The sequence below is a fragment of the Onychostoma macrolepis genome, chromosome 11, assembly GCF_012432095.1.
Source record: "Onychostoma macrolepis isolate SWU-2019 chromosome 11, ASM1243209v1, whole genome shotgun sequence".
Taxonomy (NCBI): Eukaryota; Metazoa; Chordata; class Actinopteri; order Cypriniformes; family Cyprinidae; genus Onychostoma; species Onychostoma macrolepis.
Genome location: NC_081165.1, coordinates 14,456,548 through 14,474,653, shown reverse-complemented (window position 1 = coordinate 14,474,653; position 18,106 = coordinate 14,456,548). Strand labels below are relative to the sequence as shown.

General features: G+C 37.6%; 2 protein-coding genes across 5 annotated transcripts in view; both read left to right on the top strand.

Annotated features, from left to right (window-relative positions):
• The window catches only part of ttbk1a (tau tubulin kinase 1a), a 40,989-nt gene extending 27,936 nt beyond the window's left edge, over window positions 1-13,053 (top strand). For all 4 annotated transcript variants that reach the window (XM_058791379.1, XM_058791375.1, XM_058791377.1 and 1 more), the window contains 3 exons: window positions 174-717; window positions 9,761-11,229; window positions 11,718-13,053. In XM_058791379.1, the coding sequence (XP_058647362.1) occupies window positions 174-717; window positions 9,761-11,229; window positions 11,718-12,162 (2,458 nt within the window). In that variant the 3' untranslated portion in view covers window positions 12,163-13,053. The remainder of the gene's footprint in view (window positions 1-173; window positions 718-9,760; window positions 11,230-11,717) is intronic.
• A 712-nt stretch (window positions 13,054-13,765) lies between these two features.
• slc22a7a (solute carrier family 22 member 7a) lies at window positions 13,766-18,001 on the top strand. Its single transcript, XM_058791962.1, has 10 exons — window positions 13,766-14,170; window positions 14,455-14,558; window positions 14,995-15,149; window positions 15,502-15,670; window positions 15,757-15,874; window positions 16,748-16,857; window positions 16,940-17,154; window positions 17,245-17,353; window positions 17,509-17,715; window positions 17,929-18,001. The coding sequence occupies exons 1-10, from the start codon at window positions 13,766-13,768 to the stop codon at window positions 17,999-18,001; spliced, it is 1,665 nt and encodes a 554-aa protein (XP_058647945.1).
• Window positions 18,002-18,106: the final 105 nt, after the last annotated feature.

Sequence of the window (18,106 nt, the reverse complement as noted above, 5' to 3'; positions counted from 1 at the left end):
TCTTTTAAACAGTAGTGTATATAATCCAATCAAATTACATAAATTATACTTACTATTATATAATATTTTGATCACAGTGTCCATTCCTACTCTTAATATTTTTTATATATAAATTTGTATATGTTCTTTTTTATCATTTAGCATTAAAAATGTGGAATTTATTCCTTTCTCAGCTCTCGAATGGACATCCTGGGTTCTCCTTCTCGGCACGTTTACTCCTCCCAGCCAGCTCAGATGCTGTCTGTCGATGGCTGCCGCGGAGACCGTGGTCGTAATGAGGCGTCTGCATCGGTGGACCAGGAAGCCCACAGCAATGCCTTCATCCGCTCTGTCCCACTTGCAGAAGAAGAGGACTTTGACAGCAAAGAGTGGGTTATCATAGACAAAGAAATGGAGCTCAGAGACTTCCACCACCTCCCAGGGGCCGAGCCCACCACTTCCGGCACCACGGATGAGGAGCCGGAGGAATTACGCCCTCTGGAGGAAGGAGAAGAGCGGCGGAGACATAGAGGGACAGATCCGTCAGTCAGACCCAAGATGTCACACGGCGACCACACTACACGAGGCATGCTGCCTCTTACGGAGGAGGAGGCATCCAGGAGGAGCGGGAAAGGCCAGTCAACATCTGTGGAGAGCCCTGTGCAGTCGCCCTGTCACTCGCTACCCTCCGGACGGCCGCGGCGGAAAGAGTCAGATCCCAACGGACCTCAGAGACAGGTAAGACTATCCTGACTAAGCTGCACTGACATTCTTATGCTAAAAATGGAGTGTGTTGGTTGGTTTGAGGTGAATGAGGTTGAAAATATTTGATGGTGGTAAATAAATCATGAGCTCCAGTTAGAAGAGATTTTAATTTGTTTGTTTACAGACACTTTTAACTATACTTTGCATGCAATGTTTTTGAGCACTTGACATGTTGAAAAAAAAATAGTCTAAATCATATATTTAAAATTAGATCAGGAAAGGGATGTTTATTGTTCACAAACCAGCACTTATCAGCAGAGAACTGGATTTTATCAGCTAATAATGAAATGAATTATAATTAAATGTCACATAAGATGGCAGGAACACTATAATGTAATTTCTTTATTTTACATTGCATCTTGACAGACTGTTAATTCTTTGCTTGCATATCAGTATATTTTCAAAATGCTATTAATACATTTAAAAAAAAACAATTAAAATATTTTATATTTTACACAATTTAATACAAAACATTTAAATATACGTTACCTTTCAAATGTTTTTGAAAGTAATTAATACTTTTATTCAGCAAGGATACATTAAATTGGCCAAAAGTGACAGTAAAGACATTTTTAATAATAATACAAAAAAAAAAAAATTCAAATAAATGCTGTTCTTTTGTGCTTTCTGTTAATCAAAAAATCCTGAAAAAATGTGTCATGGTTTCCACCAAAATATTAAGCAGAATAAATGTTTTCAACATGTTTTTAGAGCAGCACATCGCATACTAAAATGATTTCTGAAGGATCATGTGACATTGAAGACTGGAGTAATGATGCTGAATATTTAGCTTTTCCTTCACAGGAATAAATTACAGTTTAAAATCTAATAACACAGGAAACATTTACTTTAAATTGTAACAATAATTTATAATATTACTGTTTTTACTGCATTTTTGACTAAATAAATGCAGCCTTCGTGAGCATAAGAGACTTCTTTAAGAAACACACACACACACACAGGATTTAAATATTTAAGTATGTGTTTGTATTACATTTTGTAAAATATATAACAAAGCATTCATTTCCTCTTTGGAGTACTTTCCATTCTTGCCTTAGAAATAGCCTACTGGCTCTGGAGACTTCATAAGACACATTTATAGCACTTTTCTTTTTTAATTTTAAAATAGCTTATCTGTCTTGAAACCAGATTTTAATCAATACAAAACCAGAGCTGATGGGGCGGTGCTGTTGTCTCACTCCACTATTTACAGGGTGTGTGCCTATTTCTTCTTCCCTTTTTTCTCTCTCCGTCTGTCACTCTTTCTATAACTCACTATGTCTGACACCACGGACTCATGCCTCATCTCTTCTTTTCTGACCATTGAACATTTGGTTTTCACATGATTTGGTACAATATAATGATTGTTCTTCGTTCATGGTTGGCATTTTGAACATTTGCTGAATGCAGAAGTTGAGCTGTAACTAAGGGGGTTTTCAAACTGTTCTAAGGTCATGTACACACTGCAAAGATTTGCGAGGTACAAGTGAAGCTCAAAAAGCTAACATTATCATATGTAAAGAATAATGAGTCATTCTTACTACAGCCTTGAAATATGGATGTAACCCTAAGGATATTTTTACATCTTGCAGCTGTAGACATGAAACATGGATATCAAACCAATCGTGTGCCATTTGTTATGAAACCATTGTCCACTGAGGCCATTGTTCGTGTTATGTTTATGCTCATGCTGATTTCATTGCATTAACTAGTTGTTCAGTTTAGTTCTGCACACACTACATGAATTTAATAACATTTCAGTTGCTCACACCTTAAAAAGATAGTTTGATGATGATGATAAGATAAAAATTCTGTTATCATTTACTCATACTCATGTCATTCCAAACCTTTCTTTGTGGAACATAAATGCAAGTAACCAAACAGTTTAGGTTGACAGTTTAGAATGATGTGAGGATGAGTAAATAATGACAGAATTTGCATTTGTGGGTGAACTCCCCTAGTGAAAAAAAAAAAACTAAAATGTATTTGAAATACATTTATCTTGTGCTAAGTATACTACAAATACATTTACATATGTATGTGTTTAATAAAAATACCCTGCAATTGTACTTGTACTGGTATACTTCAAGTCTGCTAAATTGGATCAACTAATTTTGAGCTTAGTGCACTTTAGTTGTCCGGAAGTAGTGCTGGAGTCCAACTAAAAATATGCTGAAGTACAGGACACTTTAATATCTTGCATTTAAGGACTGATATTATACAGAGATATTACAATCCTTATTTCCAGTGATACTATAACACATTTGAGGCATAATATTAAGAAAGGTGCACTATGCAATAAAGAAATATTTCAAATAAAGTTTAAGTATCAGTAAGTCTTAAGTGATATGTCAATAAATATGTTAATGAAGGTCCCTTTAACATTTGAGAATTGCTTTAATTTAGTTGTCACTCCTGTAAATAACCAAACCCAGTGTGAACAGAACAGGTTAAAACTCAGAAGAGGAGTAACAACCATATTTACAGTAGCTGCAGTGTGTACATAACCCAGATTGATTTTCTTTTTTTCCAGATAAATTACTAGATAAGATATCTAGTTGGTTTTCAGCAGTTTTCACAGGAATCACAACTAACTCTTGAATTCTGAGGCTAAACCAGAGGGTTACGTCGATCTTGTCCTTAAAAAAAAAAAATACTTTTTTAATTTTTTAATTTTTTTACCTTAGTACTGTCTTTGTGTTATTGACTGCATTGCTGAAAATGAGGGGTCTACTGCTGAGCATTTTTACAAATTTCTTAAATTCTGACTGATCTGTTTTTTTTAGGATGCTCAGCACTAAACTGCTCAGTAAAATTTTGCTATGATTCATATTAAAGTTATTCATTTTCATATTTTAATGTTTGTCATCCCTCATAGTCCAAAACAGAATGTGTGAAAATATTTCAGCCACTCTTTACCACTAGGGTGAGCCAGATGACATGTAGTAGACCAGCAGTTTTGCTCATCATAGTTAAGCCAGTTTTTATTGTTCTCATTTAGCCAATAGGAAATACAGCAGAACGCAAAGATGTGAATATATATTTTTCAGGGGCATTTTTCTGAATTATCTTTGGAAAAAGTTGCCCCTCATATTGTTTCGCTATAAACACAGTCACAGCCTTTTCAAGCTAAACTGGGATTGCTGGATTGTCTCTTTTGTATGATAGCCGAAACCTCAAATCAAAACAGATGAGGATGCTCATTTTCCCAGCAGTCTTCACCTTTTAAATGCCCACTGTCTTTTGCTCGGCCTTTCGCTCAAAATCACGTATGACACGTTGATTTCACCCACGGAGAAAATACCAAGGCTGTCGCTGGAGCCACAAAAGAAGAGTGAAAGAGGTGTTTGCGGTAAGCACAGTTTAGGCTAGTCCCTTTTGTACCTGTTTGATGAACTTGCTCATTGTTTTTTCTGATTTGATTTCTGTTTTGTCATCATTTTATCCATTTTTACCCATTTTTATCCATGTGTGTCTGTGTTTGTATGCCTGACGAGTCATTTTTCTTAAGTTGTCTGCATTTACAACGATGGTTTTCCGATCGGCAAAATGGTTAAAGTACTTTTGTCTCGAATCTCTTGGCTCATTGTCTTGTACATGGACACATATGGCACATTTTTGAGAGGTGGATCTGCATCAAATGAACAGCCTCTGTGGAATAAAGAGGCTCTCAATGTTGGCCGCCCAACCAAAAAGAAAAAAACATAGCTTTCCCTTTAGCTTTGTCTCTTGTGAAGACTTGTTTCCAGGCAACCCATTGTAGGTCTGTGTAAAGAGAGACCGTTCCTCTCTTTCCTCTGAGTGTCTGGCGTTCTCCTCACTGCATGCGACTGGGGAGATGCCTTAAATGTTACAAATACACATCCTCCACTGAGCTTATGAATTTCAACCCATGCTCTTTCTTGTTTTATTTCAGCCGGATGACGACAGGCCACACTCGGGCCCGCGTCCCAACCAGCTACGCCGTCTCGCCTCCTACGTCTTCTCGTCCTCCACTTTGGAGACTGAGCAGTACCCCCACGCCGGAGGATCCTTCATCCAGCGCAGCCGCTCAGCCGAAAGCAGCCCAGCTCACGGTAACCTCCGATCGGGCTCAAGACGTCACGCTCCTCTTCAGCCGCCTGGAAGTCCGCGCAGCAGGCACTCTATGCTCAACGTGTCCCGACTGCAGATCCAGCAGATGCTGGCCAAACTAATGAACAAGAACAGCTGAGGAAAGCTGATGTAGTCTCTTCTCATACACCCATGTGAAAGACTTTTTTTTTCTTAACAGGATGATGAATTATTTTTGGGAACTTTTCTGATGCAATAAACCGTAGAGGGCTGTAAGAACGGAATGACGTGTTAAAGGGAATGCAGTGCTTTTACACCTGCTCTTCATACAGTGGCTGCCAAAATGATTAGAGCACTAGTATTTTCACCAGCTAAGTCAGTTATTTTTATCTTTTGCTGTAGCGTGTCAGTAAGAAATATCAGTTTGCATTTCCAAACATTCATTTTGCCATTAATTGTAATAATCCAGAGAGATTTTTATTTGACAACAGCCAGTGCTCCACACAGAGATCTGGAGACGTTGCCACAGTTCTTCTGGATTTAGTCTGTCTCAGTTTGTTCTGTTTCTTCATGTGATTCCAGACGGACTGGATGATGATCAGATCAGTTCTCTGTGTGGAGCACTGGCTGCTGTCAAACAAAAATCTCTGGATTATTACAATTAATTGCAAAATGAATGTTTGGAAATGTAAACTGATATTTCCTACTGACACACTACAGCAAAAGATAGAAATAACTGACATAAACCATTTTTAGCTGGTGAAAATACTAGTATTCTAATGATTTTGGCAACCACTGTATCCCGCACTTTCTGCTTGTTATGAACAGATGCTTTAGTTATTTTAACCACTCTTTGAGTAAAAATCACAATGGATATTGCACAAAGGTATTCGTAGAAAAATATCTCTTCAGTATCTGCAGTTGTGTTTATGTACCTCAGTTGCATGTGTGTCACATTTCTGCATTGCAGTTGCGGTCACCCTGAAATATACCTGATCACATTATTTTAGCCTGAAGTGACCCACTGCATTTAATATGCAAGTTATTTCATTGTCTTCCATGCAAAAAAAAACATGAAAAAGTATATTTTTTTTGATGGTGTGTGTCGTTGGATTATGATTTTGTATTTAATTATTTAATTTAATCATAATTTAGGCTTTCGAACACTTTATGAGACATTATTCATAGTACATAATGTTCCATACATACACAGGCTTTCAATTTTACAAAGAAATTGTAATTTGTCTGTGCTCTAAAGGTGCTTTGCCTCACAAAGGAGATGTTATGCAAGTTAAATGAAAGTGTTCTAAATGTATAATGGAATCATAGGAGCAAAAGGGAATAATATGTCTACACTTTTATAACCAATGGAGTGGCATGCTGGAGTCTGGTTTTCTTCTGTCAACTAAATTTGAGATAAATGAGTCAGCTGTTTTGACACGGTCATAAATGAAAGGTCAGCACGATAGATTTTGGTTTCTCTGCCACTGATTAAAATTATTAATACCATAAAGTACGCAAAAGCAAAAAAAAAAACAAAAAAAAAGCATTTTCCATTCCATTCTGTTGTGTGTTTAGGAAGGTGTTTAGATTAAAGCTTCCATATCTTATTTAATCATACATTTATGTGCATAGAGCTTTGAGTGCACCGTGTAAGCATTATATCTCATTGAATACCTCCTAGTTAGTCTTGGGTTGGATGCAAAGATTTGTGTTGTATGTTACCGAGTAGCAAAAATGTGTGTGTAGGACTGCTGTAGGGTCTTTTGAGTACTGTTTCTCACTAGTGCACTTTAAAAAAGACACCGAATTGGAGCCATAACTGTTTCCTTGGCGATTCGAAAAAAAAAATGCCATTGATTGCAATAAGATGTGAACAGTTCTTTTGAATCGAGAGGTATGAGAGGCGATGAGCTTTTGTCATTTTCTCAATTAAAATCCACCACTGTTTCTTCTGAAAAGGAGAATTTAAAATAAGGGCATATTCTAGAAATAGTATGTACATTAGTAGGACATTTAGTGATTAAATAGCACCTTCGTTGAATAATCTTCATGTTATGGATATTGGTGGCTAAAGTTGTTTTTTAAGCTTAACCTAGGCTTGAAAGGAGAATGACTCTTGCAGTGTTATTGTGGTAGACGGCGGAGATCTTTTGGCAATATGACATAAGAAGCATGACTGAATTGTGAAGGTGGATGGATTATTTTTTCTTGCCTCTTGTCAGGAAAGCAGATGAAATGGTCATGACTTGTTTTAAAAGACATTTACTTTAACTAGTAGGTTTTTAATGGCTTTCATTTCTAAAACTGCTTTTTTAATTTAATTTTATTTTATTTTTGGTAAAGAAGGCATATTAGAAAGGAAATTATAAAAGAATAAAATCTAAACTTTCACAAAAAGTGTATGCCAAAATCTGTTGTTTGTTCACACAAGCATAAAACCCAAGTCAGTTTTGGAGTGTTTTTCTGCACCTTTATATGATCACATGTACTGAATTGTGCATCTTCAGTGATAAGTATTTGAGCAGGAATGATACATTTCAAAAATGACTTGTTTCTGGTACTGTCACAGTCATGGCTTCTCACATGAATGTACTGTTTATATACCCAAACAGGCTGCTAACTCTTGCAATTGTTTTGCACATCTGCTTTTGCCTGGTTTACATCAATGTTTTTTAGCAGTAATTGAACAGAAATGACACTGACATTAACGGTGCAAGAAAAATCGATATTGTTGAGACTGTCCAGGTCTGTTGACCAGGAAGTACTGGAAAGACGATGTTCAAAATCTTGTTTTTTGCATGACTAACAAATGAAGTTGGCCCATGAAAGCAAATGAACATGTAAGAAAATGTTACATGGCTTATGTTATGCCTTTATGTTCCATGAATTGTATGTTGTTCGTTGATTTACATACTAAGTGATTAACAGAGCAACTTGAAACCAGTATATTTAATTGACAATATTCAGAATATTTAATTGACAAATAAATTTGCATTGAAGCATAAAAGCAGTGGCAGCACAGTAGAGAGAACAGGTCTCTCTTCCATCTTTGTGCTGTCAAGATCTACAAAATAAAATGATAAAATGTTAGCATGGCCCATATGTTTTGTTTTTTTTTAAATGAGATTTTATTTTAGTTTATGTACACTGTTTACAAAATTTTCTAAGGCCTTTTAGTTTATCTCTAGCTGAACATCTGCATGTGATGCTCTGAAATACCAAAAAGAAAGTAATTTATTCTGTCACACCCGACTGAACTGCTCTTATGTCTAACGAGTTTTACTTTATGCCTATACACAATGCCTTTGTCACAATAACACGTTTTATATGAAGGAAAATGCTGTATCATAGCTGTAATGTGCATGTTGTATGATATATTGTTGATTGCAGGGTCATTCTATATAATGTATGTAGAATGTATGGAGATGTGATGGATCAATGACATTTGGAGCATAATCTTGCCCGCAGGGAATGACAAGCTGTGAGAAACTTCACTTCACAATGAACTCTATTATGTTGGTACCAATACACGGCTGAAAAGCAACAATGTACACAAAACAACAGATAAGCTCTAAAAGAGCTGATACAAGCACTGACTGTTGTCGATATTTAATGTATTCAGTATATTTGCTATTAAAAACAACTATGTGTCAACGGTAACAGCGGTAATTTAAAAGTGTGTGCTGTAAAATAACAAAGTGTAAAAATAAGTTGCAGAAGGTTTTATTTGACTTTTTATGTAACCAGGCAAGTCACTTAAGATCAAGATTTTCATTTACAATGACAGTCTGGTATTGTTATGTATGTAAATGGGCTATGATCTGTTAGATTGATGTACAATAAGCATATTACCTTTTCTATCACAATATCACTGTACAATACGCTTGTAATATTTCCAAGTAAAGCATGTATTTTAAACTTTTTTAAAATTACAGGATGTATGTACATCAAGAAAGAGAATCCTGTATACGTAAAAGCATGTTATCTGGTTGGTTTTAGTCTATGTATTGTTTAGAAAACCTGTATGTTGGGATACACTTGAAAAAAAAAAAAGCAAAATATGACTGGCTGCTGTAAAAGGGAAAACACATTTTTGTGCCTTTTTTATGTATGTTATATAGACAATCTTGAAAAGCTTGTGTACAATTTAAACAAAATTAAAGTCTTTGAGAAAAAAAAAAATCAGTTGTGTTGTGTGGTTGACATGTATAGGAATGATTGTATAGAAAATGGTTAGAAACTCCATTATGAAGTACATTATATTCTCATATGCATTAAAGGGTTACTCCACCCCAAAATGAAAATTTTGTCATTAATCACTTACCCCCATGTCATTCCAAACCCGTAAAAGCTTCGCTCGTCTTCGCAACACAAATTAAGATATTTTTGATGCATTCTGACAGCTCTCTGACCCTCCCATAGACACATAGCAAGGAGATCGGTAAAATAATCCATGTGACATCAGGGGCTCAACCGTAATTTTACGAAGCTACGAGAATACTTTTTGTACGCAAAGAATACAAAAATAACAACTTTATTCAACAATCCGTCTCCTCCGTGTCACCCTATTGCCATTTTGGAGAGTATCCACTGAACGCAAACAGCGTATGCTGTTCTGTGTCAGCTGCGCTATGCGGATACGCTGATTATACTCCGATTATGCTTTGATTTGAATGAAAACAGCCTAAAATTACGGTTGAACCCCTGATGTCACATGGATCTCCTTGCTACGTTACTGGACGTTGATTATGTTAATTACATTGCTGTCTATGGGAGGGTCAGAGAGCTGTCAGAATGCATCAAAAATATCTTAATTTGTGTCCCGAAGGTGAAGTGATTAATGACAAAATTTTCAGGAAGATCCCACTGAATAAAAGTTTAGCATAGTTTTTCTTATATTGCCTTACAATTACGTTACACGGCAGCATTGTAACATTTGCATTTGTATGTTGTCTTTTAGGGCCCAACCCCGAATGAGCCTTTATTGTCACCCACTGACTACAGGACTAAATCTCCATCCTCAGAGAAGGAAATGTTCCATATCCTTCCTAAACTGCAGGCAAAGAGAGCTGACTTCCTCACCGTTATGCTTACAGGAAGCCTACACCAGCGACGGGCCTTCACAGCCACACCACCTGAGACACAAGATGAAGGACCCAAAGATGATGACGTCACGAAGAGTGAATCTAGTAGTGGTGCGAGCGAAAAGAGCACTGAACGTAGTCAAGATGGGGCTCCATCCACCTTAGTGGCCGATGATCCACACAAGGAGCCAAAAGAACCAGGTTCGGTTGCTGATGTAGATCCTGACCAAGAGGACGTCTCGAAGACCCTTGTTTTGTTTTCACCAGGAGACATGAAGAAGTCTCCACATGCTATAAATGGGACTGAAGTGGATCAGGGTGTGGCAGGATCTGGTGCCCCTCAAAATGAGCAGTTGGATGAAGTTGGTCAACTAGAGGTACAGATCCAGGAGGACATAAAACGGCAACCTGATGCAACTGCTGTTGACCCATCCATACAGACATCTAAACCAGTGGTAACCATCTCAACAACTCAAGTGGCCTCAGCCTCAATTGCATCACCCCCTTTCTCCAAAGTGGAGCGAACTTTTGTACACATTGCAGAGACAACCCATCTGAATGTCATGTCTTCCAGTGGTGCACAGGTTCCTGAACTTTTAGAGGAAGCTGAAGGAAAATCACAGGCCAAAGGGATAGATAAGTCTTCCCTTTCTCAAAAGCTAGGAGAAGTAGCATGTGTCCAGTATGAAGTCATCTCTCAGACCCTTACAGAGGGACCTCAGGTACCTAATGTTCTGGATAGGTCTTTGCCAAATGAGACTACTAAAAAACAGGACGATCTTGTGGTTCCTCTACCCTTAGACTCTAGGGAATCTATCCATCGAGATTCATCAACTGACTCCAAACAGGACAAGCAACCAAAAGAGGAACATCAAGAGGAGAACACTATACTTGAGATTGTTTCTAAACATCCACAGCCAAGGAGCAAAAGTCGAATTCCTATCTTAGTCCCGGAAGAGAAGCCAGGATCCGAACAAGCCTTGTCCACCAAAGAACGACTGCGTAGAAGAGCCATGCAACAAGACCTGGCCCGTCAAGTTGTGGAGAGACAACATCAGGGTCGCTGGATGAGACTGAATTCCAGGACTTCATCCTCATTATCTTCTGGAGATGAGCCTAAGAGACCTTCAGAGACTCTTTCAACTACGGGCTCAGAGGACGATATTCCTGAATCCATCAACAAGCTCAAGAAGGAGGCTGAGGAAAAGTACCGAACTGAGTGGCACAGCAGGATCCCACGACCAGTCACACCAATAAGGAAGCTTTCAACTAAACTAGTGGTTGCAGCTCCTGTTATCCAGCCTGAAGCCGAGACTCCAAAATCAGAACAAAAGGCAAGCAATGGGTAAGTCTAGTTTAACATAACTGAATTTTATTACTTGTACACTAATTTTGCTCAGCCCTGTTGACAGCATACCATAAGGTACAGAAGAGGATTAGGGCCAAGCAATAATAAAAAAATAAAAACATCTCAAGGTTAATGTCATTATATTGCGAGATTAAACTTGCAGTATTTAGAGCAAAAAAGTTCAAGAATAAAATCATTGTGTTTCGTGAAATAACGTTAAATTTGGAGTAAAATTTTTACTTTTTTTCTTAAAATTTAACAAGTTTTTTTCTCGAAACACATCAACTTTATTCTCTAAATTTAATTATTTTATTTTCAACATTTTAGAAATTTTTCTTGAAATTTAATGAGTTTAATCTCGCATTATAATGATTTTAGTCTCAAAATGGTTTTATTTTTTATTATTGCTTGGCCTTAATCCTCTTCTGTAATAAAGTGATACATTAAATAGACTTATTTTATTTTGTTTGTTTTTTTCACCTTAGCCCAAAAGTACAGTCACAATCAGGATCAAGTGCTCCAGCACTTCACACAAGATCAAAATCTACACTGTCCCGCTCAACCATGTCAAGTGGAAGCAATCTCATGCCGCTGTCCTGTATTCCAGCATCATCCCGTCGCAGCTTGAGCACTGCAAACTGCACTTTCTCTTCAACCCGTATAGCTAGTCCTTCACCCCATAGGCTACCCCTGCGAACTGCAGTTAGCGAATCCCGCAAGCAGCCGTTTGCTCTCCGAGCCACTGTGGAGCTCCCAGTGAAGTCTAGGACTACTACTTGCAGTGGTCCTGCAAAGGACGTCAAACCATCACCAAACCAACCCACCACTACATCTGTCAGGAATCGAACCAAAGCTTCTGCTCACTCGAAGAACACAGTTCCCTTGAAAAGGGAAAAAAGCACAAGCAACAACACACCTGCAGCCAGATAAGACACTGTGACTGCTGTTTACTGGGAATGTTTCTTCTCAATTACTTGAACATCTTGCCTCAAAATGTAATCTGCCCCATTGACCAAAATTAACCTTTTTAATTAATTTAATGTTCGTCCTAATCAATGAATGGCTAGTTCGAGTTTTGGATTCTGCACCAAATAATTTTATGTTGTACTATATGATGTAGAGCTTTCACTTTGATGGAAGTTTCTTGGAACATAATAGAGGAATTGTTGCATTTAGCTTACACGGTGCTACACTGTATATGTGTTGTTCTGTTGTGCATATTTCATTTAATATATGGTTTTTGAAGGTGTACTTTATTATTAATTAGATGCCAAGTTGTCTTTGGCCCTTGACACACAATAATGCTAAAATGAGATCACGTCAAATTATTTATAACATCTGAAACAATCATACAGTATATTACATGTATTTAGCCAGCACAAATTATTATACACCACCAGACGCACAGAACGTTGTAAAATCTGCCACATATCCATGGACAAATGCACAAATTTCCTCTGGTCTGCAGCTCGGCCCTCTTTGTAAACCTTGTGATGATGGGCATGCCTTGTCTTTAGCTTGTTACAAGTGTTTGATGATACTGCTGTATGCTTGTACATATTCTTTTCAGTATTCTTGCAGAGACCTCTTTATTTTTATCAGGCAAAGGAAATGGTAAAGTATTTGGGTTTTAATTTTGTTAAAGGAATATATTGTGGGTTCTACACCGAGTTGTCTCATTTTCTAAGCATGGCAGAAATCACACAATTATTGACAATTGTCAATACAGATTATTTCTAAATGAACAATTCCCACCTCTTTGCTCTTATTACAATGGTGAGATGTTAAAGATTTTTGTTGGTATAAGGAGCATAAAATGATCAAGTCTTAATTGTGTTATGTTGTTGTTTTTCTACACAAGACACACTTCACATTCTTTCCAGTCTTTGAAAATATTTACACATTTAAACTGCTTATATCAAACTGATTCTTTTTAATCGGTCATCTAAAAAGATTCAAACTTGCTCGTTACATACCAGTTTGAGTCAGTCAGTGACTCAGATCACATTTGAATCCCCAACAGATCATTGTTTTATAAGTTAATAACATAATTAAAAAAAATATATATTTTAAGTTTTATATCTGTTGGTGTTTTTCTTAAATATCTGACATTCAGGAGTCAAATTAAATTGACCAAATCTTGCAACAAATATCTCAATTGATATTTTCAATCCAAAAAAGGTCATTGTGGAACCAATGTATTTTCTATTTCCTCTCTCCAGCTAGTCAGGTGAGGGATAGTGAACTTTTCAGGCCTGGGACTCTTCTTTTTCTTGAGCTTACCAAGACAAAGACCTTCTTGTGTCTCATACAGGCCCTGAAAAGCGTGACCGGGAAGAGTGTTACGATAAAATATAGCAATTCAGCATTTCACATCTCCTCTGCTCGCCATTTACTACAGACCAACCCAAGTGTTTCTCCCAAACAGAGCAAATTGCATCAAGAAGATCTAGATTCTGATGGGTGAGTAGAACATACATTAGGAACTAAGAAGAATATCAAATCTATCTGGTAGCTCATCTCACGTTCAGCTATGAGGTTTGAGGACGTCCTTCATGAAATTGGTGGCTTCAACAAGTTCCAGTTTCTGGTTCTATACATCCTATGGCTCCCACGCGTCATCCTCCCACTGCACTTCCTGCTCCACAACTTCATCTCAGGTGTGCCACCCCACAACTGTGCCCTGCCTCACTTGGATGACCGGTACGCAGCTGGCACAAAGGACAGCACTGAGGTGTCTGCACAGATTCTGGCACTTGGCATCCCACGTAATGCAGATGGGTCCTACAGCTCCTGCAAGATGTACCCCCTTCCTCTGGACTTTGACCCTAATGCTGACCTCTCCCTAGTGTATGGAAACCGATCAAATGTGTCGGTGCCATGCCAATATGGATGGGTATATGACCGCTCACAGTTCACCTCAACAACCGCAACTGAGGTAAAAATAAACAAATTGCTTTCCTGTACTTTATATGTTGATGATATTTTGAGTTACTTTTTATATCTACTTCAAAAGCTAGAAGGTCTTTTTCTTTTACCCCTAAATTGTACATATTGGTACCTTTTGAAAGGTTACCATAAAAAATGGACTTTATGTCACCGGTGTATTCTCTAACAAATATGTTAACAAATGTTAATCTTGGTTTAGCTTGGTTAATCATACCTTAATACACAAGCATATAAGCTTGTATATTAAGGTATGATTTCTCTCTCTTATTCCAGTGGGATTTGGTATGTGACAGCAAAAAGCTAAACCAAGCCCTTGCCACGTTTTTCTTCATTGGAGTGACAATCGGTGCTGTCTTGTTTGGCCAGTTGGCAGATAAGTAAGTTATTTTTAATAATATTATGTTTAAGAACCATTTGTTCCATTTTGTTTTGTTTTTTATGACCATTTATTTTCGAGCATTTCTTTCATCAATGGACCTTATCCGAGATTCCTTAGGCTAAAAGCCGGTCACATGACTTTTCTACAATCAAGTGTCTTTACTCACATGTCTGAGGTTGAAAAACGATTAATTCCCCTTGATTTGTTCTGCATAGCTGACTTGTACATATTTAGAATCGTTCTTTGCTTTCACAACAGAGTTCAAATATTCTTTATCTCATTATTTGTCACAGAACATGTCACACATCAAAACTGCCCACCTCAGGCTATCTGTGTAACAAGCATGATGGAATGTATCCACAGTTTCCCATGTGATTTTCAATGTGCGAATATCCTACGTGGTTAAATGTATCTTTTTTTATATCACTCCACAGGTTTGGCCGTAAGCCGATGATTCAGGTTTCCTTTGTGGCCAGTTCTATTTTTGGAATTGTTGAAGCTTTTTCTACATCTTACGTGATGTTCGCCATAGCAAGAACCTTGTGTGGACTGGCCCTGACTGGGATGTCTATCACCACAATCGCCCTGTGTATCTATCCCTGCCTTATTTCTTTTCAGTCTCTCTAGTCAACATGAAATCCAAGATGATCCTGTTTATATTCTTGTAAATGATTCATCATGATTCATAAATGATTTTAATGTTTTTGAAAGTCTCTTATGCTTACTAAGGCTGCATGTATTTAATCAAAAGTAATAATAATAATAAAAAATTCTAATCCCAAAAGTTTTACATCAGCTTCTAGAAGAAAAACAGGTTGCGCACACGTATCATGCTGGTTTACAATAAAATACATGATCACTATTGTTTTTCACTGACTCACCTCATTTTGCTGTTTATGTGCATGCTGTTAATACCTTCATAAATTCTGCTCATTCTACAGGTGTTGAGTGGACAGACGTTAAACATCGCACATTTACAGGTACCATCATTAGTATCGGGTGGAGTGTAGGGAACATGCTTTTGGCTCTTCTGGCATATCTCATCAGGGACTGGAGGCACCTCATCCTGGTAGTGACTTCACCTTGCCTTGTGGGCATAATTGCCTGGTGGTAAGTGGTGGAACTGCACTTAAAAAACAGGATTTCATGGATAGGCCTACATGAATATTTTTCTCCTGTGCATTTTATCTCAAAAGGTGGATTCCTGAGTCAGCAAGATGGCTGCTAGCCAATGGCAGGGTGGATGAGGCACAGAAGTATCTCATTCAGTGTGCTAAAATGAATGGAAAGCACACTCATAAACTAGACACTGAGGTAAACATATCCAGCTATCCTCTAAGTTATTATTATGATAATCAGTTTTGATCTCACCCTTTACATCTTCATTAAAGGGATAGTTCACCCAAAAATGAAAATTCTGTCATTAATTACATGTCGTTACAAACCTGTACCTTCGTTCATCTTCGGAACACAAATTTTTGAAGAATTCCGAGACCTCTCTGACCCTCCCATAGACAGCAAGGATCCTAACATGATCAAGGTCCAAAAATGTAGTAAAGGCATCATTAAAATAATCCATGTGACATTAGTGGTTCAACCGTAATTTTACAAAGCTACGAGAATACTTTTTGTGCGCAAAGAAAACAAAAATAACGACTTTATTCAACAATTCGTCTCCTCTGCGTCACCCTGGTGAGTATCACATACGTAAACGTTGTTGTTTACGTTGTATGTTTGCATTGTTTACACTTTGATCTGAACGTAAACAACGTATGCGCATACATATGTTGCATACGTTGTTTACGTATGTGATAGTCTCCAAAACGGTGCCAGGGTGACGCGGAGGAGACAAATTGTTGAATAAAGTTGTTATTTTTGTTTTCTTTGGGCACAAAAAGTATTCTTGTAGCTTCGTAGAATTAATGAACCACTGGTGTCACAGATTATTTTAACAATGTCCTTACTACGTTTCTGGACCTTGATCTTGTAAGGATCCTTGGTGTCTATGGGAGGGTCAGAGAGCTCTCAGAATTTATCAAAAATATCTTAATTTGTGTTCTGAAGATGAACGGAGGTCTTACGGGTTTGGAAAGACATGAGGGTGAGTAATTAATGACAGAATTTTCATTTTTGGGTGAACTATCCCTTAAAAAACTAAATAAATCATTTTGGCTGTCACCTATTTAGACCTTAAAGAAAATCACTGTTAGTGAGGTCTCCAACAAGAATCATTCCTACCTCGATCTAGTGAGGACACCGAAACTGAGGAAGATTGTGTTTTTCTCAGGGATTTTCTGGTATGTGAGGAGCTTTTTTTGTTTTCCATTGTGAAACAACAGTCAAACGCTGTGAATCGACAGTCTTTATTTAAATCTACAGGTTTGCAGTTGCTTTTACCTACTATGGCATCAGCTTCAACATCACTGGGTTTGGTCTGAACATCTATCTCACGCAGTTTGTCTATGGAGTTATTGAAGTCCCAGCTAAGGTCGGGACCTACCTCACTCTAGATTGGATCGGACGCAGAAATGGCCAGGCATGGTCTCTCATTATAGCAGGAGCTCTGATTGGACTAAACAGTATAATTCCAACAGGTACTCTTCATTCTTTATACCAAATTTTATAGTGGATGTTAATTATTTAAGAAATAATATTTTGGTTTTGTTGTGCTGTTTCATCCACAGAGTTTTCTGCTGTGCGGACAGGGATTGCAGTTATTGGGAAGGGATTCTCTGAGGCAGCATTTACCATTGCCTTCTTGTACACATCTGAGCTTTACCCTACTGTACTCCGGTAACTTTTACATTTTTGATGTCAGATTATTCTAATATTTATGTATGTGTATTTATATTTTAAGAAAAGGACCAAAACACAATTCAAATTTAGAGTTTATCCATAAATATGGCCCCTTGTTTTTGAAATGAAAGAACTCTCTTTATCTGTCTTAGGCAGTGCGGCTTGGGCTACACCTCTTTTATAGCACGTCTTGGAGGTTCGCTGGCTCCCATGGTCATATTATTGGAGGACATGTGGCGCTTTGCACCCTCTCTAGTGTTTGCTACCACTGCAGTTCTCAGTGGATGTGTGGTCTTCCTTCTGCCTGAGACCACGAATGTTCAGCTTCCAGAAAATGTTCTGGATATAGAGGAGGGCAGGTATAGTATATAAGCATACCAAAATAGCTTTCTGCTGAATCACACTAAATGTCAAGTACTGTTCCACCTACGAGACTTTAAACAACCATCTCACATAATGTTTATAAGCGACTTGCACTACATTCATACACGCATACATTTGATCAGTTCAACATAATACTGGATCTAATTGTGAAATATTTTTTCTCATTGTTATTTATTTATTTATTAAAGGCACACAATGACCACGGAATCAGAGAGGGATGTTGAACTGAATGAGATGAATCCAGCACCTGCAAATTTATAAGAGAAGGATTCATGAAGAAAAACACTGCCAGAAAACAATGATTCCTTACAGTTCAACACCCTTATGGACAGATGTGAATAAATATCATCAATTGCAAGACATTTA